This window comes from Chanodichthys erythropterus, chromosome 4 (genome assembly GCF_024489055.1).
Source record: "Chanodichthys erythropterus isolate Z2021 chromosome 4, ASM2448905v1, whole genome shotgun sequence".
Lineage (NCBI taxonomy): Eukaryota > Metazoa > Chordata > Actinopteri > Cypriniformes > Xenocyprididae > Chanodichthys > Chanodichthys erythropterus.
In genome coordinates, this window is record NC_090224.1 from 27,448,152 (window position 1) to 27,471,746 (window position 23,595).

Below are 23,595 nucleotides of genomic sequence, written 5' to 3' on the forward strand. Positions count from 1 at the left end.
TTTAATAAAGGTAGAACAAAAGCTGATTTCCAAACTGATGGAATTTCTCTGGTTTTGATTGAAAGATTAAAAAGAATTGAAAGTGGCTCTGCTATAAAATCTGCTGCCTATTTCAAAAAGTAAGGCTCCATCAAATCTGGTTCAGGGGATTTTGGGTCATTGAGGTTCTCAGTGGTAACACACAAAAAGTATTCAGATTTGGCCTTTTTGTTAAGAGAAGTGCATTTATTTCTAAGCTGTTTGAAAACAGACCAATCAGTGGAAGAATCTGTTTTTCTTGCCTTGACCCATGCTCTGTTACACTCATGAATGGTATCTGCCAGTTCTGGTGAAAACCACGGATTTTCTCACCCCTTCACTCTGCATTTCCTTAAAAGGGCATATTTCTTTACAATTTGCTTAAAACTTTCCTTAAAAAATGTCAAAGCTACATCTACATCTGGTAGTAGCCCTATGTTTTCCCATTTCACCACTGACAAATCATGATGGAAACAACGTGTGGTTTACATTTTGAAATTTCAACATTTCTACAGGCAGCAACTACACAGTGATCACTTAAATCATCACAGAAGACACCCAGAGAAGAGAACTTATGAGGCACGTTTGTTAAAATCAATTCAAAGTGGACTTTTCTGGACTCTTGATTAGGCCTGGTAGGTAGGTGGACTAACTGGGTAAGATTAATAGAGTCACAAAACCTTTTAAATTCAACAGAACTTGCATTTAGCTAGTCCCAGTTCAAATCTCCAGCCATGAGTAGTTCGGTGTAACTCAATTTAGCCAAAAGATCCTTTATTGAATATAGTGCCTCTTTTGAAGCTGAAGGAGGCCTGTAACACCCAACAACAGCAATAAAAAGGGACTTTGCTATTTCTACATTCAAGGCCAAAAATTCCATTTGTTTGCAAATTGATTGGGACAAAACAATAGAGGTATTAAATCCTGATTTAACGTAAATAGCTACACAGCCGACTTTTTTTGGATTCTAATTATTGGACAAAAACCTCTGCACGTAATAACCTAGAATACTGTCTAACACTTCATGGTTGCTCTGTTAATTCGTTGTCGGTTAGGAACCTGGGTGTGCTCTTTGATTACCAATCTTTCATTTGAAAGCCACATTTCTAGCATTTGTAAAACAGCATTCTTCCATCTTAAAAATATATCTAAACTATGACATATGCTCTCAATGACAAATGCGTAACATTTAGTTCATGCATTCACCTCAAGTCTAGATTACTGTAATGCTACTGGACGGTTGCCCTGCTCACTTGAGAAACTACAGCTGGTACAAAACGCAGCAGCTAGAGTTCTTACTAGAACCAGGAAGTATGACCATATTAGCCTGGTTCCGTCAACACTGCACTCCTTATTAAACATCATATAGATTTTAAAATCTTGCTAATTACTTACAAAGCCCTAAATGGTTTAGCTCCCCAGTAGCTGAGCGAGCTCTTAAAGGATTAGTTCACTTTTAAATAAACTTTTGCTGATAATTTACTCACCCCCATGTCATCCAAGATGTCCATGTCCTTCTTTCTTCAGTTTAAAAGAAATTAAGGTTTTTGATGAAAACATTCCAGGATTTTTCTCCTTATAATGGGCTTGAATGGGCACCAGACGGTTCAAGGTCCAAATCACAGTTTCAATGCAGCTTCAAAGGGCTTTAAACGATACCAGACGATGAATAAGGGTCTTATCTAGCGAAACGATCGGTCATTTAAAAAATAAATAAATAAATAAATAAGTTTTATAAGCACAAATGCTCGCCTTGCTCTGTTCTCGGATGCGCATTCGTGACGTCACGTAATACGCAATTACTTTGAAAGGGTCACGCTTGACAAAGGCGGAAGTACCAAGTCAGTGTTTACAACTTTACAACTTGGACGTGCAAATACTAAGTCAAATGCCGTTTACAAAAAAAGGCAAAACAACAATGTTGGATGAGGAGAAGATGAGTTTTTCATCCTGCCCTACCTTTTGAACCGGAATACACAGAGGAAGAAATTAGGCAGATGGAAGAGACTGATGCGGCGACACACACCTCTCCAGCATCGGGCAGACGTGGTGGTGCACATGTGGCAAATGCCAACCATTGCCAGCAAAGGGAGAATCTCAATGCTGCCACGACTGGACCATTTCAATCCCGCCATTAGAATCAGTCGGTGAGTCCCTGTTTCCATCTCGCTGCATTACCGGACAAAATGGATTTCCACCGTTACTAAGCAACAGCGTCACACACCGGACGCAAAACTCAGCACCGCGCCACGTCCTTAAAATTCGAACGCATTGTTTTCTATGAGTGTACACACCGGCGGCGACATTCAGCTATGACTCAAAATCCTGCCGTGCCACAGGGCGCCATGTACATTGTATTACATTAAATGTATATTATATTTCTCTCAAATCGTCGTTAATGTACATACTGACTTCACCCTGTGCTGCAAGATACATTAGTTTTACACTTTAACAGCTTGAATAAAGTCTAAAAATGTATAATAAACGTAGCCTTTTCTTTCATTTTGCTCGGTTGTGCCATTTTCCATGTACACTAACCTCGGTGCGAAATATTAAAGCATATGTAACGTTTCCCTGTTGATGTAAAACACTCCCATTGTGCAGCTCTTCTATCAGGAGTCGAGTCAAAACTGAGCTCGCGCGTATATAATGTGCACGTCCGGTGTGTGACACCCCCCCCCCCCCCCCTTAAGAGGTGTTTTTGTTCTGATGGCGAAGGGGAATGACAGTCTGATGGCACTGACAACACAGGATGGAAGAACCATTAGTTGTTTTACCTTTTTCTTTTGTAAACGGCGTTTGACTTACCGTGTGTCTCAATCAGCTCCCTAGTTCAGTAACTTTGTCACGGCACTGATCAGGGAATCAGCCACATTCACTTTCATGATATACTGATTCATGACCTAGGGAACTAGGGAGCTGATTGAGACACAGGGTTAGTGTTTGCACGTTCAAGTTGTAAACACCGACTCATACTTCCGCCTGTCAAGCGTGACCTTTTCAACGTAATTGCGTATTACGTGACGTCATGAACGCGCATCCCAGAACAGAGCAAGGTGACCATTTCTGCTTATAAAACGTAAACTTGTTTTATTTTTTTTTAAAATGACCGATCGTTTCGCTAGATAAGACCCTTATTCATCGTCTGGTATCGTTTAAAACCAATTGAAGCTGCACTGAAACTGTCATTTGGACCTTGAACCATCTGGTGCCCATTGAAGCCCATTATAAGGAGAAAAATCCTGGAATGTTTTCATCAAAAACCTTAATTTCTTTTCAACTGAAGAAAGAAGGACATGGACATCTTGGATGACATGGGGGTGAGTAAATTATCAGCAAAAGTTTATTTAAAAGTGGACTAATCCTTTAAGGCATTATAGTCCTTAACGTCTATATCGAGATCTGAATTCTGGCCAGTTGATAATACCTAGAATATCAAAGTAAACCGCAGGCGGTAGATCCTTCTCCTATTTGGCACCTAAACTTTGGAACAATCTTTCTAAAACTGTTCGGGAAGCAGACACACTCTGTCAGTTTAAATCTAGACTAAAAGCGCATCTCTTTAACCTGGCATACACATAACACATTATCAATTTAAATTTTCACATCTGTTAAAGGATTGTTAGGCTGCATAAATTAGGTCAGCCAGAACTGGGAACACTTCTATAACATCCGATGTACTTGTTACATCAGAAGAATGGCATCTATGCTAATATTAGTCTCTCTGTTTATACCGAGGTCTACCGTAGTCAGTCAAATCCGGGCTGTATCCAGATCAGATAGAGAACCTAAGCCTAGACACGACCACAAACCATCCCTGAAGTGTCAGCAGAGATTTTGTCAACTAGACCATCCCCTGTGAAGACCTCATCAACACAACAGCCAGTGGCACAGATCCTCAACAAGCCGTTTTCATACCAGCGTGATGAATCCGATCTTCAACTAGATGGAACTGGATTAAATATTTTTTGACTATTGCGATCCTAATCTGACTTACGACCTGTAACGCTGCCTGAATCATAATCATGCACTGTTCGCTGTAGGCCAGAGAAACAAGATGAAGTGGCCGCCGACTGAGCCTGGTTTCTCCCAAGGTTTTTTTCTCCTTTTTGTCACCTGTTGGTGTTTGGGTTCCTTGCTGCCGTCACCTTTGGCTTGCTTAGTTGGGGACACTTAATATTCAACCATGTTTTTGATCTGCCTGCATTGACATCATTGTATGCGAACTGAACTGAGCTGGACGATGACATCACTGTTTTCTCCAGAGCCGATGTATAGATAAATTAACTAAATGAATAACTATTGATTTTTACAAAGGAATGAATCAATACTGAATTTACTTAAGCTGGACAATGACACCATTTTCTTCTTGAGCGGCTGTGCAGCCAAAATGATTTGGCAGTTATCACTGTAAAGCTGCTTTGACACAAACTGCATTGTAAAAAGCGCTATATTAAATTTCATCTCCTGTCTGGAGGAAGTCAAAATGTGGCTGTCTGAAAACTTCCTAAAGTTAAATGGGGATAAAACTGAGGCCATTGCTTTTGGTTCACCTTTGTTTGTCACTAATATGGAAAACCAGTTGAATTCCCTGTCTTTAACATTGCAAAACAAAGTTAAGAACCTTGGCGTCATCTTTGATTCTGACTTATTATTCGATAAGCAGATAAATTCTGTTGTCAAAGGAAGCTTTTTTCATCTCCGGTCCATCGCCAAATTAAAACAGTTTCTCGCAAAGAAAGACCTTGAAGTAGTGATTCATGCACTTGTTACATCTCGGCTTGACTACTGCAATTCTCTATACATAGGTCTACCTCAATCCTCCACACACCGTTTGCAATTGGTTCAGAATGCGGCAGCTAGACTTCTGACAAGAACTAGGAAGAGAGAACACATCACTCCTGTTCTGTCCACCTTACATTGGTTACCAGTCAGATACAGAGTTGACTTCAAGGTTCTGCTGTACGTGTATAAAGCTTTACATGGGCTTGCTCCACAGTACATTTCCGATCTTTTTCACCCTTACTCTGCTCCAAGATCTCTCCGCTCATGCAATAAATTCCTCCTCTCGGTTCCTCGGTCTCGCTTAAAGACCAAGGGTGACCGAGCTTTTGCAGTTGCGGCTCCTAAGTTGTGGAATACGCTTCCAGTGAACGTGAGGTCTTCACCCACTTTGGACACTTTTAAATCTAGCTTAAAGACTCTTATTGAGTGGTTTATGGCCTACCCTGCATGTTGTTATATGTTATCTTATGTATTAGTTTTATTATCTTATATCATGTGTAATACTGTACAGCACTTTGGTACAACACAAGTTGTTTTTAAATGTGCTTTATAAATAAACGTGAACTTGAACTTATATAAAATAAAGTTGACTTGACACCTGAAGTGTAACAGACACTCCACTTAGTGGCCGCCTTACCACCTCGGGTGTGCATTATTTTCTAATAATTCAATGTCCCGTCATCAATTATTCCTTACTTATTACTTCTATTTTATTATAACGTCTCTTGCTTGTCCTGTCAACTCCTTGGTAGATAAAAGACTATTATTACATTTTTGGGTGCAGGACAAAACACTGATTTTGGGTACCAGACAAGACTTGCTGTTAACGGGTTTTAGATTTTAGAAAAGAAAAAAAAAACTGCTGACTGATTTTGGATACCAGACTGGAAAAGAAAGGGGAAAAAAAAGGGATATCTTGATGATGATCCATAATCCGGTGTTGGATCTGATATTTCTGACATGGAGATGTAATCCAACAATTTGAGAAGTATTTAAGTGGAAAAAGATATGCATGACTACACAGTTATAAAATATATTCATACATTTTGGGTTGAATAAAAATAACTATAAAATTATACAATTAGTCTCAGGGGTGCAGTCATACCTGCTCTTCAGCTTGAGCGGAGTCTCTGAAACGCACTGCGACAGATCTAGACCGTCTTCTGTTACCTGTGTCCACACTCCCATAATCTCTCAAAGGGGACGTGGGGAGGTAGTGCCTCCAATCTACAGGGAGATAGAGACAGATATGACAGAACTAGAGACATATATGTGGAACTAATGTATTGCTTACTTTATACTGTAACTATTTTACTACTTACTGCATTCTGTCAGCTTTTTTAATTTTGGTTTATAAAGATGCAAAACGTAATAAACAAAAATCTGAAAAGAAGTCAATATTTAATTTGTACACATGAAATTTGTGTATTCGGTTTTAATTTAAATTTTGGAATTCACCATAGTATTTAAAAATACAACAACCGTTCGTTTTTTGTTTTTCTTGACGTGGTTAAAAAATGAAAAAGCAATGGACGCAAAAGTACACGGACCAAATGCTCACGTTTTTGAAAAAAAAAATTCTTGTTCACCAAGAATTTATTTGATTAAAAAAAATAAAAAAAATAAAAATAATAATATATATATATATTATTACAATTTGATTTAAAATAGAAATCGGAAAATGAAAAAACGGCACCTTTTTCATTTTTCAATTTTTTCCAAACAAAACAAAAAACTAGAATTTGGCTTGATTTTTCATTTCTCAGTCAGGGATAGAAAATGAAAAAACAACCCTAAATATTTGTTCTCTACATGTGGGCAGGAATGCTGATTGGTCAACATTAAACTGTGTCATCATCAGTTCTTCCACAGTTCAGTGCAGCAGAATAAATAGTCCTCCACTGCTATGGATTCTTAACGCGTTTATTGCAACTAAATTTAATCTCTTTCTCATCAAATGGCCAGACTAATGAATGGCTTGACAGATACCATACTGAGGCAGAGCCTAGACAAGGCTTTCTTCTGCATGTCCATAATTCGGCGACCTACGCATGTTTATCTCAGAAATATTATTATTATACTACTTTATCTCAGAAATAATAATTTACTTCACACCTGCACTCACAACACCTTTGGCACACTGCCTGTTTTATTATTGCTGACCACCTAAAACCAAAATCTGTTTGGCAATGCTACGCGACTCAGTGGGCAGCACGTGATATGGTAGTGAAGCCCAATTAAGTTATCATACACAGAAGTTATAACTTTTGTTTTAGGTTACTCTGAGATTATCTAATTAATATTAAGTATTGGCCAGTTAACTGATGGCATACAGAATGGTTATTTTCTCTGTCAACTAAACTTCCAAAGCAAATTGTCACAGAACCGTTGTGCAATTGACTTGCAGTAGGCGCACAGAGTTGTTTCATTTCTGAATGAAAAAGAGTCTTTGAATGACCCATTAATATAGACGATGATTCAATGACCAATTAATATAGACAGCCACTTGATTTTATTATAACTATTAATATCTTCTTTAACTGATCATATGCTTAACTCAAGTGACTGCAACTTTTTTTTTTCTTTTTTTTTTTTTAAATAATTCAGTTTCTGTTCTAATTATTGTTGAACTGCAGGTTTAGGCTCATTAAATGACTGCATTTATTTTTTATATATAATTTTAATTTAATTAATTTTAATTTAATTAATTATTTAATCTAAAATACATGTTTACTACTTTTCCAAATGTTCTATGTTGCTTAGAAATATATTGTGTTCAAAGGGAAAAAAGTTGTTTTTACACCTAGACCTTTTAAAATAACACATTTTAGAGATGTAATTGCAATACCGTGATACAGTGAAACCATGATATTTTTGCTCAAGGTTATCATACCATCAAAATCTCATACCGGTCCATGCCTAGAGAGGACAGACGTGTTTTGATTATGCTTGTAAAGGCTTCATCACAGAGCAGGCTCTCGCAGTGTTGCCATGTTCACTGATTTCAAGAGTTTTTGAGTGTGTTGTTTAAGCTCGGCTCATAAAGCGAGTTATTATATTACAGAGTTATTAAAGTGAGCAGACGTGGGTCACAATATTTTAGCCTTATTTTCAGCATAACACATTTTGATTTATTTCAGTTTATAATGGGCTTGTTCACTGTTTTTCTAGAAAGATCTGGAAACACTCAGTGCTCGTGCTGCTTTCCCTGTGATTTCTTCACCACAAATACAGAAGATAAACATCTCTGATACACATTAAGAAACGTCATTAACAGCTAATTCAGTTCGGTTCCGTACACACTGCATTAGGGCTGCACGATTAATCGCATGCTATTCTCACGCGCATTTCGTCAGTAAAGCCGGTTCCCTGATTACCGCTAAATCGCCATCACCTGCTTTCAAATGAAGCGGCATTTAATAGACAGAGCCGTAGATCACTGAAAAGCCACGCAATATCGCGTTCATATCGCAGATGAATCGCCTGCGATAATGAACGCGATATTGCGTGGCTTGTCTGTGATCTACGGCTCTGTCTATTAAAAGGCGCTCCGTTTAAAAACAGGTGATGGCGATTTAGCGGTAATCAGGGAACCGGCTTTACTGACGAAATGCGCGTGAGAATAGCATGCGATTAATCGTGCAGCCCTACACTGCATAGAATTTCTGTAAATGCGGTGTTCACTACCTGTATTTTTCAGGAGATAATACGGTTGTAGAATGCAGTTGTCACTCCCATATTTTACTGAACTGTGTGTGAACAGAAAGCAATTAAGCACCAAATGGTGAACTGACAACTGAATTTATCTGCACAGTGTACGTGGCAGTGACTACTATGATCCTTCAGAAAGCATTCTAATATTCTGATATGGCACTCAAGCAACCTTTCTTATGGTTATTATTAGGAGATAAGGGCCCCAGGGAATCAGGGGCCCCATTAAATTCCCAGAAGCCTATATAAATCATAACCTATTCATTGTTTTAATCATATTTTGTTTGGTCAGGATATCACCATTAAAGTTTTAACATTATTATTACATCTGCATGAATGCGGGGCCCCCCATCATGGGTTAGAGTGGACAGTTCCATTAGTACTGCAAATGCGCGAACAGAAGGTTTAGAGCTACAGCAAGTCATTAACAGCAGAACTTTGCTTATAAAAATATTAAAATACATTTAGCTCTAATTATTTAAAATTGTCATTTTGTCAAATTTCTGAAATGTGTCATACCATTGACATTACCCCACTCATTCATGGGCATACATTTATTGCATGCGGGAAGCAAGAACATAATGTGTCTAAAATGCATGAGCACAGTTCAGTGAAATGATCAAATTTGCCCTCTTTAAAGGATTAGCTCACTTCAAACTGAAAACTACCCCATGATTTACTCACCCTCAAGTCATCTTATGTGTTTATGAATTTCTTCTTTCAGACAAATACAATGTTATATTAATAATCACCTTGATGCTTTATAATGGCAGTGCACGGAAACCACCAGTTTAACTCAAAAAAATACATCCATCCATCATAAACATACTCGACTTGGCTCCGGGGGGTTAATAAAGCCCTCCTGAAGCAAAGTGATGAATTTGTGTAAGAAACATTTTCACATGTTATAAAGTAAAATAACATGTCCACCAGACCGCCTTTCGGAAGGCCTAGGATGTTGCATAAGCGCTTTGAACTGTAAGAAACGTTACACTTTCTTCCTAAGTTGAATATGGCAGCCATAAAATATCAGCCTTGTCTGGTGGAAGATATTTTACTTTATAACTTGTTAAATATGGATACTTTTCTTACACAAATACATCACTTCGCTTCAGAAGGCCTTTATTTACTCCCCGGAGCCATGTGGAGTATGTTTATAATGGATGGATGCACTTTATTTTCAAAAAGGTGGTTTCCGTGCACTGCCATTATAAAACTTAGGAGCATCAGGGTGATTATTAATATATCTCTGATTGTATTCGTCTGAAAGAAGAAAGTCATATACACCTAGGATGGCTTCAGGGTGAGTAAATCATGGGGTAATTTTCATTTTAAAGTGAACCAATCCTTTAACTTAATGCTGTTAAACTGAATGCATGTAAATTGTTTGCTAAAAAATAACCACAACATTAAAGGGTTAGTTCACCCAAAAATGAACATTCTGTCATTAATTACTCACCCTATATATTAACATGATGACTATAGTTACATTACATTACATTACATTACATTAAGATTTACAGTTTATTTACAAATGTGTTCCTTATATTATTTTTATTTGCTTTATTAGTGAGAATCTGTGTAAATTTGTTAGGCTTAGTTGTTCCCCTCTCATGTTAACTTAGGGTATAGGGCTACAAAAAAAAAAAAAAAAAGGGTGTTAGGGCCCCATACCTGGAATTGCTTAGGGACTCACTAAGTCAGCCCCTGGAAAATATACTAGTAGTTTTGGTGGGAAGTATATACTGTGCATCATGTATTAGCATTAACACACTATTACCAATAATAATGTGTACAAATAATAATAAATGTATAGACAAGCTTCCACTCATTTAATCAAGCAAGTTATAGCCTGTGCTGTACCTGAGGCGCTGCCATCTTCCAAGTCACTGGTGTGCAGTGTGGAGAGGGAGGCGCTCCACCCACCGGTGGTCCTCCTCAGCCGCTGCCCCTGCAGATGCTGGATGGACTCCTCTAAGCTCTCCCTCAGCTAGAACGCAGGACAAATACTCAAAACAACACCCTTATCCGAAATCAGAGACAATCCTATGCAACTCTGGGTAGCAATACTCACCGTCGCCATGGCTTCAGCTTGGTCGTCTGTGTGTTCCTTATACTGTCCCAACATCTGATCCACTTTGTTTAGATTTCGGCTTGTATCCTGCACGAAAGCACAAGCTTGCATGTCAAAAGACCCTAGTGATCCCAGCTGTAAACAACAGAGTAGACATTCACGTATAGAAAACGTTAGCTTACCTGTAGAGTGTTTGCTAAAGTGTCAATTTTGTCTGATATGTCTGATACATGCGTATCCCTAGGAAACCTGCTGTCAGGCCTTATTCGTCTCTCTTTGACCCGCGATCGATGCCCCCTGGGTCTGTCATAGGTGTCAGATTCACTGGAGGAGTCCATGCTGACATGAACCAATGGCTGAAAATAAGCAACAGCACTAAACTGAAATCAGAAACATTTCCAATCTTGACACATGCATTATATGTTTGCCTAGCTATTCGACGCGTGTAATTACATATAGCGAGAAAGTATTAAGATTAATTACATGTTTAAGGCTGATGATCACTGGTCTAATTAAATAAATCGTCAATTTTTTGAAAGATCTTGTAAACACTCCTCTTGGCACAGAGAACTGACGTAGAACTATCAAGCTAGTTAGCTTTGTGCTTACAGCCTTTATTTGCTGAGATGTTACAAAGCCTTGTCCGTTTGTATAATATAATACCGAATCACATAATTATAAAACTACAAGAAACGTACATAAAAATACCCCTACCCGTGTACACAGCGGTTTGATGGTTATCTTAGGTGATCAATGTAAGACACCGCCATCCTCTGCTATGGCAACTTGAACTGGCCGCCTAACAGGAATACAACAAATACTATGAATCATGGGAGTTGTAGTTTTGCCATCGGCGTCGTACAGGTTACGTTTCAGAACGTTCATTATATTATATTATATTATATTATATTATATTATATTATATTATATTATATTATATTATATTATATTATATTATATTATATTATATTATATTATATTATATTATACACATTTTTAATAATCTGTTTAAAATAGTACATGTGTTTTAAAAAATATATATTTAAAAAAATTATTTTATTGTCTGGGGTGCAAACATGATTGCGTGATTGGCCCTGATTGCGCAGATCTCCGCGTTTGAAGACAAAAAAAGTTTAGAATTTTAGAAATTGCAGCTTATATATTACACATAATTGACACATTTGGAACATTTACATATTTGTCATTTACATTTGTCTTAGGCTATATAATTGTCACAACTTTGGGATTTAGGCCTATATATTTTGCTCACTTAAGAAAGCCTATTGGCTATACACAAATATAATGAAATATAAAATATATAAAATATTAACTATATACAAAAGAAATAAATTCTTTAGACTACATCATTTCCTGAAAAAAAATGTTCTTTGTGTTGTTTTAATTTTGATAATCCATTGTATGTTGTAACCGAAATGAAAATTGACAATTATCCAACACTCCCCCTGACTATTTGTGATTTTTCGATATTTTTGTACCTGTACCTGTACGAATAGCCTAATACACGCAATTATTAGTAGGGCTTAAATGAGAGACGTTTTTATGTCTCATATAACTATTCAGTTCCCATAGCAACCGCAAGGGCGCCTCAGCCGTCCACCTCACTCACAGGCTCTCTTACTCACTTGTTGACTCTCACACTCAAGCAAGTTTAAGCTTTTAAACTGCTCGTCATTGTTTGTGTCACTATTTAAGGGTCCAAACCGAGTGGAGAGACAGCAGTTTTCCAGCGGAAGAAAATACATTTATTCTTTATATCATGGTGATACGTGTGCTGTTAGTGTTGATGCTGTCACCTTTGTGTGTGATCGGACATATGAATTCATGCCCTCATGGTTGTGAGTGTTCCCAGTGGAAAGCCTTCGCTGTCTCATGCATGGGCATAGATGTTATTCCAACGTTTCCCTCAATGACAGAAATCTTGTAAGTATTTATAATTTTATTTTTTATTGGTCACTTGTTATAGTAGCCTACATCAGAATGAGAAAAAAGTTAGGTACAATGTACTCATTGTGTTCATGTTGTAAACACATTTGCTGCTTTTGAGGTGTAATATGGATATTGGGACAGATTTCGTGGTATGTTAGGTTTAAGGGTCGGTTAAGGTGTAAGGGAAGGATCAACAGTGTAATTATAGATGTAATTACAGAAATAAATTACAGCTGTGATTACATAAGGTATTTTTTTTTTAAATATAGTACAATGTAAAACATGTACACAATAAAGTGCATTGTATCAAATTATTAATTTAAATGGTACATAGTAGTTAAAACTTAATTTAAAGTAGGACCATTTAGGCTATTTAATAAGGCTATTAGTAGTAGTAGTAGTAGTAGTAGTAGTAGTATGCTTTTATGGTCATTTTGGCAGTTTGGCACAGGATATTCACATAAATAAGAACCACAGATCATGAGTGTGTTATTTTAATTTAATAAAAAAATTACTATACAATTTTATTAATAAACCATTGGTACCATATAATTATATAATGTAGCCTACCGAAACAATTAGCCTACAGTGTGACATTTTAGTGGCATTATAGTTATATAATGTAAATGTTAACATTAAAACACAATTCAGATAGATGGATAGACTTTTCTTGCTTTCTATAAGTGCCTTGAAGGGGATGCTGAATTGCTTCCCACCTAATGTTTGTTTAGGGTTGTTGGGCGTGTGGGGGGTCCGTGTACGGTCCGTTTTGATAGTTTGTTTTCCAATTTGAAATGAAATACGCAGAAACGAGAAAACCGTTCGTTTCCCGTTTTTTCGTTTGTTAAAAAAACCGGAAAAACGAGATTTTGACTCGATTTTCGTTTTTTTTCGGGTCAGGGATTGAAAAAGGAAACACGACTTCAAAACTCGTTTTCCATATGTGGGCGGTCATTACACGTCCCTTTCAGCCGATTGGTCAATCAAATCTGACCCAGTGACGTCATCTTCAGTTCGTTCAACAAAATAATAGTCCTCTGCTGCTATATCAGTAGATGTCATAAATCGGCTTTCTTCTGTGCAACCTAACGCATATTTCACAGAAGTATGCACAGATAAAAAACCTTGTAAAACAAAAATGTTTTAAAAAACCTACAGTAAATTTAATTAAGTCTGTTTCTAAGCTGTCATTGTGTTTTTATAATGTGAAATGTAAAAGCCTCTACATCTGTTACCAAGCGCATGACATCCTTTGGGCTACTACTGATCTATATATGAGCTAATGATAGGCTATTCTCTATTATGAGTGGCTACTGCACTCTTTTTTTCTTATTTTAATGTTTTATTTACATTTTATACATTTAAATTCAATCATTTAGAAGACGCATTCCTTGTTGCAGTATATAGTAGGCAATGCAGTCATATTAGAAAATAGGCTATCCACCAGGTGGCGCACAGGGACAACTATCACCATGGCCACGATAACCTCCGTGCTGGGTTTCGTCTTTTTTACAGTCTATGGTTTCGTCGAAATCATTGTAATTATTTTATTATCGGGAAAATGTACTGATGCAAAATGTAGCTACTGTATGCAGTTCTGTGGATGTTTTGAAAAACTTAAACTAAATGAAAATTATTGTTGCCTTGTCAATATCATTTCTGTTTTTTCCCCCTGACTTTCAACTGACGCAATCATCGTTTCACTAACCGACAAGAATATATTAAATTAGAATTAAACAAAATTAGAATTGATAAATGTCTGTGAATCATTAAAAAAAATCGGGTTTAGTTTCAGCCTACATGAACAAATAGCAGAATAAACTAGATGAGTAAAGTTCGAGGACAAACTTTAAGTTGGCTTGAAAATGCCTAGCCAGAAGGTTTGGAGTAGTTTTAAAAGCTTGAAGTTTGAAGCTTTTGTAGTTTGAAATAGTTTAAGTTTTAGTTTAGCAGTTTAAAAGCTAGATAATGTGTGAGTAAGTAAGTGTGAGTGAGTGTGTGTAGATATAGTAAGTTAGTTAGTTAGTTAGTTAGTTAGATAGATAGTTAGATGGTTAGTAATTTAGTCAGATAGTTAGAAAGTTAGTTTATGAGTTTGAATGAGTTTGAATGGCTTAGTACATTGAATGGAAGCTTCATTGAGTTTAATGGGCTTCAGTTTGTTTAGATTTGAATTTGAGTTAGATAGATAGTTATATAGTTAGTTAGAAAGTTAGTTAGTTTATGAGTTTGAATGGCTCAGTAATAGTACATAGAATGGAAGCTTCATTGAGTTTAATGGGCTTCAGTTTGTTTTGATTTGAATTTAACAGTTGGAGGTTGATGGAATGTTCAGATTTTCAATGCAAGTCAATGGGGGAAAAGGAAAAGGAAAACCGTAAGTCGGATCAGTCTGAAAAGATATAGCAACCCGAGTCAGAACAGTCTGAAGGTCTGGGCTGAGTTTGGTGGTTGTAGCTTGAACAGTCTAGGAGGAGATAGTGTTCAAATTTTCGGTCAGAAGAATAATAATAATAACTAGATAAAAAAGTTTGAGGACAAACTTTAAGTTGGCTTGAAAAAGCATAGCCAGAAAGTTTGAAGAAGTTTTAAAAGTTTGAAGTTTGAAAGTTTAAGTTTTATTAGATAGATAGATAGATTGGTAGTTGTCACAGATGGATACTATGGAGTTTTTATAGAGTTATTAGCATGTTCTTAGCCCACTTTAGCACTTAGCTAATCACTATTAGCATGTAGCTATTCACTGCTAGCATGTTGGAAGTCCAGATTGCTAGCATGAGTCAAAAGAGCCAACCGCCATGTCTCTACGATGTACTGATGCAGAGATATAGATTTTCCAAACGGTTGCTAGGGTACTCTGTTTGGTTGCTAGGGAGTGGCTTGGCAGCTACCAGTGATGATACTCCAAAGGCTGCTTGACAATATAAACCAACCCCCATGTCTGGACGATGTTCTGATGCAGAGATACAGATTTTGCAAAATGGTTACTAGGGTACTGTTTGGTTGCTAGGGAGTGACTTGCCAGCTACCAATGATGATACTCCAAAGGCTGCTTGACAATATAAACCAACCCCCATGTCTGTACGATGTTCTGATGCAGAGATACAGATTTTGCAAAATGGTTGCTAGGGCACTCTGTTTGGTTGCTATGGTGTTGCTATGCAGTTGCTAGGGTACTCGGGGTGGTTGCTAAGGTTTTGCTATGGTACTCGGGGTGGTTGCTAGGGTGTTGCTATGCGGTTGCTAGGGTGTTGCTATGCGGTTGCTATGGTACTCGGGGTGGTTGCTAAGGTGTTGCTATGCGGTTGCTGGGGTACTCGGGGTGGTTGCTAAGGTGTTGCTAGGGTACTCGGGGTGGTTGCTAAGGTGTTGCTATGTGGTTGCTATGGTACTTGGGGTGGTTGCTAAGGTGTTGCTATGCGGTTGCTAGGGTACTCGGGTGGTTGCTAGGGTGTTGCTAGGGTACTCGGGGTGGTTGCTAAGGTGTTGCTAGGGTACTCGGGTGGTTGCTAAGGTGTTGCTATGCGGTTGCTATGGTACTTGGGGTGGTTGCTACGGTGTTGCTATGCGGTTGCTAGGGTACTCGGGTGGTTGCTAGGGTGTTGCTATGCGGTTGCTAGGGTACTCGGGGTGGTTGCTAGGATGTTGCTATGGTACTCGCGGTGGTTGCTAAGGTGTTGCTATGCGGTTGCTAGGGTACTCAGGGTGGTTGCTAAGGTGTTGCTATGCGGTTGCTAGGGTACTCGGGGTGGTTGCTAAGGTGTTGCTATGCGGTTGCTAGGGTACTCTGTTTGGTTGCTATGGTGTTGCTATGCAGATGCTAGGGTACTCGGGGTGGTTTGCTAGGGTGTTGCTATGCGGTTGCTATGGTACTTGGGGTGGTTGCTAAGGTGTTGATATGCGGTTGCTAGGGTACTCAGGGTGGTTGCTAAGGTGTTGCTATGCGGTTGCTAGGGTACTCGGGGTGGTTGCTAAGGTGTTGCTATGCGGTTGCTAGGGTACTCTGTTTGGTTGCTATGGTGTTGCTATGCAGATGCTAGGGTACTCGGGTGGTTGCTAGGGTGTTGCTATGCGGTTGCTAGGGTACTCGGGGTGGTTGCTAGGGTGTTGATATGCGGTTGCTAGGGTACTCGGGTGCTAGGGTGGTTGCTAAGGCGTTGCTATGCGGTTGCTAGGGTACTCAGGGTGGTTGCTAGGTGTGTTGCTATGCGGTTGCTAGGGTACTCGGGTGGTTGCTAAGGTGTTGCTATGCGGTTGCTATGGTACTCGGGGTGGTTGCTAGGGTGTTGCTATGCGGTTGCTAGGGTACTCGGGGTGGTTGCTAGGGTGTTGCTATGCGGTTGCTAGGGTACTCGGGGTGGTTGCCATGGTGTTGCTATGTGGTTGCTATTGTATCCAGGCTGGTTGCTAGGATGATGCCAGGGTGATTTGTGTGGTTGCTATGCAGTTGCCATGGTGTTCTGGGTGGTTGCTAGGTTGGTTTGGGTGGTTGCTAGGTTGTTTTGGGTGGTTGCTATGAGAGTTGATCATAGATAGATAGATAGATAGAGAGATAGATAGATGAGAAGTGATAGATGAGAAGTGATAGATGAGAAGAGAGATAGATGAGAAGTGATAGATGAGAAGATAGATAGATAGAGATAGATAGATAGATAGATGAGAAGTGATAGATGAGAAGAAAGATAGATTGATAGATAGATAGATAGATGAGAAGGGATACATAGATAGATAGATAGATAGATAGATAGATAGATAGATAGATAGATAGATAGATAGATAGATTTAGTTTGATAGATAGATAGATAGATAGATAGATAGATAGATAGATTTAGTTTGATAGATAGATAGATAGATAGATAGATAGATAGATAGATAGATTTAGTTTGATAGATAGATAGATAGATAGATTAGAAAGAGAAATAGATAGATAGATAGATAGATAGATAGATAGATAGATAGATAGATAGATAGATAGATAGATTTAGTTTGATAGATAGATAGATAGATAGATAGATAGATAGATTAGAAAGAGAAATAGATAGATAGATAGATAGATTTAGTTTGATAGATAGATAGATAGATTAGAAAGAGAAATAGATAGATAGATAGATAGATTTAGTTTGATAGATAGATAGATAGATTAGAAAGAGAAATAGATAGATAGATAGATAGATAGATAGATAGATAGATAGATAGATAAAGACATATTAGATAGAATGGAAGTTTGAATGAGTCTCAATGGATTAGAAATAGTACATAGAATGGCAGCTAATAGAGTCTGATGAGCCTCTCCAACTGTCAAAATTTGAATTTTGACAGTTGGAGTTTGAATAGTCTTGGCTCATTTGAACATTCCGTCAATGAAAGTCAATGGGATTTTTCCAAGTTTTGATCAGCTTTTTTAGGAAAACCGTGAGTCTGATCAGTCTGAAAAGATATAGCAACCCGAGTCAGAACAGTCTTAAGGTCTAGTCCGAGTTTGGTGGTTGTAGCTTGAACAGTCTAGGAGGAGATGCATTTAGAAATTTTAGTCTAAGAAGAAGAAGAATAACTAGATAAAAAAGTTTGTAGACAAACTTTAAGTTGGCTTGAAAAAGCATAGCCAGAAAGTTTGAAGAAGTTTTAAAAGTTTGTAGTTTGAACCTTTTCAGTTTGAAATAGTTTGTTTTAGAATTGTAGTTTTAAAAGCTAGATAGATAGCTAGATAAGTAAACAGACTGATCGATAGATAGATAGATAGTTGTCACAGATGGATATTATGGAGTTTTTATAGAGTTATTAGCATGTTCTTAGCCCAGTTTAGCACTTAGCTAATCACCATTAGCATGTAGCTATTCACTGCTAGCATGTTGGAAGTCCAGATTGCTAGCATGAGTCAAAAGAGCCAACCCCCATGTCTCTACTATGTTCTGCTGCAGAGATATAGATCTGGCAAAACGGTTGCTAGGGTACTCTGTTTGGTTGCTAGGGAGTGGCTTGGCAGCTACCAATGATGATACTCCAAAGGCTGCTTGACAATACAATCCAACCCCCATGTCTGTACGATGTTCTGATGCAGAGATATAGATTTTGCAATACGGTTGCTACGGTACTCTGTTTGTTGCTAGGGAGTGGCTTGGCAGCTACCAATGATGATACTCCAAAGGCTGCTTGACAATACAAACCAAACCCCATGTCTGTACGATGTTCTGATTCAGAGATATAGATTTTCCAAAATGGTTGCTAGGGTACTCTGTTTGTTGCTAGGGAGTGGCTTGGCAGCAACCAATGATGATACTCCAAAGGCTGCTTGACAATACAAACCAACCCCCATGTCTGTACGATGTTCTGATGCAGAGATATAGATTTACCAAAATGGTTGCTAGGGTACTCAGTTTGGTTGCTAGGGAGTGACTTGGCAGCTACCAATGATGATACTCCAAAGGCTGCTTGACAATACAAACCTACCCCCATGTCTGTACGATGTTCTGATTCAGAGATATAGATCTTGCAATTCGGTTGCTAGGGTACTGTTTGGTTGCTAGGGAGTGGCTTGGCAGCTACCAGTGATGATACTCCAAAGGCTACTTGACAATATAAACCAACCCCCATGTCTGTACGATGTTCTGATGCCGAGATATAGATCTTGCAAAACGGTTGCTAGGGTACTGTTTGGTTGCTAGGGACTGACTTGGCAGCTACCAGTGATGATACTCCAAAGGCTACTTGACAATATAAACCAACCCCCATGTCTGTACGATGTTCTGATGCTGAGATATAGATCTTGCAAAACGGTTGCTAGGGTACTGTTTGGTTGCTAGGGACTGGCTTGGCAGCTACCAATGATCATACTCCAAAGGCTGCTTGACAATACAAACCTACCCCCATGTCTGTACGATGTTCTGATGCAGAGATATAGATTTTCCAAAATGGTTGCTAGGGTACTCTGTTTGGTTGCTAGGGAGTGACTTGGCAGCTACCAGTGATAGATAGATAGATAGATGAGTTTGAATGAGTTAGATAGATAGATTAAGTTTGATATAGATAGATAGATAGATGAGTTTGAATGAGTTAGATAGATGAGTTTGAATGAGTTAGATAGATAGATAGATAGATAGATAGATAGATAGATAGATTAAGTTTGATAGATAGATAGATAGATAGATAGATAGATAGATGAGTTTGAATGAGTTAGATAGATAGATAGATAGATAGATAGATTAAGTTTGATAGATAGATAGATAGATAGATAGATAGATAGATAGATAGATAGATAGATAGATTAAGTTTGATAGATAGATAGATAGATTTAGTTAGATAGATAGATAGATAGATAGATTTAGTTAGATAGATAGATAGATAGATAGATAGATAGATAGATAGATAGATAGATGAGTTTGAATGAGTTAGATAGATAGATAGATTAAGATTAAGTTTGATAGATAGATAGATAGATAGATAGATAGATAGATAGATAGATAGATAGATAGATAGATAGATTTAGTTTGATAGATAGATAGATAGATAGATAGAATGAGTTTGAATGAGTTTGAATGAGTTTAAATGGCTTAGAAATAGGAATGGCAGTTAAATTGAGTCTGTGTGTTTGAATTTGAATTTTGACAGTTGGACGGAATGTTCAGATCAGCCAAGGCATTTCAATGGAAGTCAATGGGAGCTTTTTCCAGGTTTAATCCGCATTTTTAGGAAAACCGTAAGTCGGATCAGTCTGAAAAGATATAGCAACTCGAGTCAGAACAGTCTGAATGTCTAGTCCGAGTTTGGTGGTTGTAGCTTGAACAGTCTAGGAGGAGATACAATTTAAAATTTAGTCTAAGAAGAATAATAATAACTAGATAAAAAAGTTTGAGGACAAACTTTAAGTTGGCTTGAAAAAGCCGGTCCAGAAAGTTTGAAGTAGTTTTAAAAGTGTGAAGTTTGAGAGTTTTCAGTTTAAAAGTTTAAGTTTTAGTTTAGTAGTTAGATTTAACATTAGGCTAATCACTATTAGCATGTAGCTATTCACTGCTAGCATGTGTAGCATGTTGGAAGTCCAGATTCCTAGCATGAGTCAAAAGAGCCAACCGCCATGTCTCTACGATGTTCTGATGTAGAGATATAGATTTTACAAAATGGTTGCTAGGGTACTCTGTTTGGTTGCTAGGGAGTGGCTTGGCAGCTACCAGTGATGATACTCCAAAGGCTGCTTGACGATATAAACCAACCCCCATGTCTGTACGATGTTCTGATGCAGAGATATAGATCTTGCAAAAGGTTGCTAGGGTACTCTATTTGGTTGCTATGGAGTAGCTTGGCAGCTACCAATGATGATACTCCAAAGGCTGCTTGACAATATAAACCAACCCCCATGTCTGTACTATGTTCTGATGCAGAGATATAGATCTTGTAAAACGGTTGCTAGGGTACTCTGTTTGGTTGCTAGGGAGTGGCTTGGCAGCTACCAGTGATGATACTCCAAAGGCTACTTGACAATATAAACCAACCCCCATGTCTGCACGATGTTCTGATTCAGAGATATAGATCTTGCAATACGGTTGCTAGGGTACTCTGTTTGGTTGCTAGGGAGTGGCTTGGCAGCTACCAGTGATGATACTCCAAAGGCTACTTGACAATATAAACCAACCCCCATGTCTGCACGATGTTCTGATTCAGAGATATAGATCTTGCAAAACAGTTGCTAGGGTACTGTTTGGTTGCTAGGGAGTGGCTTGGCAGCTACCAGTGATGATACTCCAAAGGCTACTTGACAATATAAACCAACCCCCATGTCTGCACGATGTTCTGATTCAGAGATATAGATCTTGCAATACGGTTGCTAGGGTACTCTGTTTGGTTGCTAAGGAGTGGCTTGGCAGCTACCAGTGATGATACTCCATAGGCTGCTTCCCAGTATGAATGTTATAAACCATTTTAGATAGATAGATAGATAGATAGATAGATAGATAGATAGATAGATAGATAGATAGATAGATAGATAGATGAGTTTGAATGAGATAGATAGATAGATAGATTTAGTTTAGATAGATAGATTTAGTTTGATAGATAGATTTAGTTTAGATAGATAGATAGATAGATAGATAGATAGATAGATAGATAGATAGATAGATAGATAGATAGATTTAGTTTGATAGATAGATAGATAGATTTAGTTTGATAGATAGATTTAGTTTAGATAAATAGATAGATAGATAGATAGATAGATAGATAGATAGATAGATAGAGAGTTTATGAGTTTGAATGGATTAGAAATAGTACATAGAATGGCACTTGAGTCTAATTGAGTTTTTGAGTCCAATAGGCTTCCGTAGTTTAAATTTGAATTTTGACAGTTGGAGTTTGAGTGTCTTGGCTCATTTGAACATTCCGTCAATGAAAGTCAATGGGATTTTTCCGAGCTTTAATAGTCATTTTTAGGAAAACCGTAAGTCCGATCAGTTAGAAAAGATATAGCAACTCAAGTCAGAACAGTTTGAAGGTCTGACCCGAGTTTGGAGTTTGTGGAGTTAAAGCTCTAGGAGGAGTTAGAGTCAGAAATTTTAGTCTCAGAAGAATAATAATAATAAGTTTAAATAGGATTACAGTAAGTTGGCTTTTTCAAGCCAACTTAATAAGCTTAAGTACAATATCAGTAAGTTGGCTTTTTCAAAGCCAACTTAATAATAAGCTTAAATAGAAGATCAGTAAGTTGGCTCTTTCAAGCCAACTTAATAAGCTTAAGTACAATATCAGTAAGTTGGCTTTTTCAAGCCAACTTAACTAGATAAAAAAGTTTGTGGACAAACTTTAAGTTGGCTTGAAAAAGCATAGCCAGAAAGTTTGAAGAAGTTTTAAAAGTTTGAAGTTTGAAAGTTTAAGTTTTATTAGATAGATAGATTGGTAGTTGTCACAGATGGATACTATGGAGTTTTTATAGAGTTATTAGCATGTTCTTAGCCCACTTTAGCACTTAGCTAATCACTATTAGCATGTAGCTATTCACTGCTAGCATGTTGGAAGTCCAGATTGCTAGCATGAGTCAAAAGAGCCAACCGTCATGTCTCTACGATGTACTGATGCAGAGATATAGATTTTGCAAAACGGTTGCTAGGGTACTCTGTTTGGTTGCTAGGGAGTGGCTTGGCAGCTACCAGTGATGATACTCCAAAGGCTGCTTGACAATATAAACCAACCCCCATGTCTGGACGATGTTCTGATGCAGAGATACAGATTTTGCAAAATGGTTACTAGGGTACTGTTTGGTTGCTAGGGAGTGACTTGCCAGCTACCAATGATGATACTCCAAAGGCTGCTTGACTATATAAACCAACCCCCATGTCTGTACGATGTTCTGATGCAGAGATATAGATTTTGCAAAATGGTTGCTAGGGCACTCTGTTTGGTTGTTATGGTGTTGCTATGCAGTTGCTAGGGTACTCGGGGTGGTTGCTAAGGTGTTGCTATGCGGTTTCTATGGTACTTGGGGTGGTTGCTAAGGTGTTGCTATGCGGTTGCTAGGGTACTCAGGGTGGTTGCTAGGGTGTTGCTATGCGGTTGCTAGGGTACTCGGGGTGGTTGCTAGGGTGTTGCTATGCGGTTGCTAGGGTACTCGGGGTGGTTGCTAAGGTGTTGCTATGCAGTTGCTAGGGTACTCGGGGTGGTTGTTAAGGTGTTGCTAGGGTACTCGGGGTGGTTGCTAAGGTGTTGCTATGGTACTTGGGGTGGTTGCTAAGGTGTTGCTATGCGGTTGCTAGGGTACTAGGGTGTTGCTATGCGGTTGCTAGGGTACTCGGGGTGGTTGCTAAGGTGTTGCTAGGGTAGTCGGGGTGGTTGCTAAGGTGTTGCTATGCGGTTGCTAGGGTAGTCGGGGTGGTTGCTAAGGTGTTGCTATGCGGTTGCTAGGGTACTCGGGTGCTAGGGTGGTTGCTAAGGTGTTGCTATGCGGTTGCTAGGGTACTCGGGTGCTAGGGTGTTGCTATGCGGTTGCTAGGGTACTCGGGGTTGGTTGCTAGGGTGTTGCTATGCGGTTGCTAGGGTACTCTGGGTGGTTGCTAGGGTGTTGCTATGCGGTTGCTAGGGTACTC

General features: G+C 38.3%; 2 protein-coding genes across 12 annotated transcripts in view; one reads left to right on the forward strand and one right to left on the reverse strand.

Moving 5' to 3' along the window:
- The window catches only part of LOC137019322 (centrosomal protein of 128 kDa-like), a 210,961-nt gene extending 199,568 nt beyond the window's left edge, over positions 1–11,393 (reverse strand). For 10 of the 11 annotated variants that reach the window (XR_010894990.1, XR_010894991.1, XR_010894992.1 and 7 more), the window contains exons 1-5: positions 11,303–11,388; positions 10,771–10,944; positions 10,589–10,675; positions 10,378–10,504; positions 5,909–6,030 (exon numbers count right to left, since the gene is read on the reverse strand). Coding sequence is in view for 8 of the 11 variants with exons in the window: in XM_067384652.1 (XP_067240753.1) it covers positions 5,909–6,030; positions 10,378–10,504; positions 10,589–10,675; positions 10,771–10,926 (492 nt within the window). In the remaining 3 variants the exon portion in view is untranslated. Of the gene's footprint in view, positions 1–5,908; positions 6,031–10,377; positions 10,505–10,588; positions 10,676–10,770; positions 10,964–11,302 lie in introns of all 11 variants that reach the window. The other variant, XM_067384651.1, reaches the window with a different exon arrangement.
- Positions 11,394–12,422: 1,029 nt separating this feature from the next.
- Positions 12,423–23,595, forward strand: part of tshr (thyroid stimulating hormone receptor) — a 238,601-nt gene continuing 227,428 nt past the window's right edge. The window contains exon 1 of the mRNA XM_067384659.1: positions 12,423–12,529. Coding sequence (XP_067240760.1) covers positions 12,423–12,529 — 107 coding nt within the window. The remainder of the gene's footprint in view (positions 12,530–23,595) is intronic.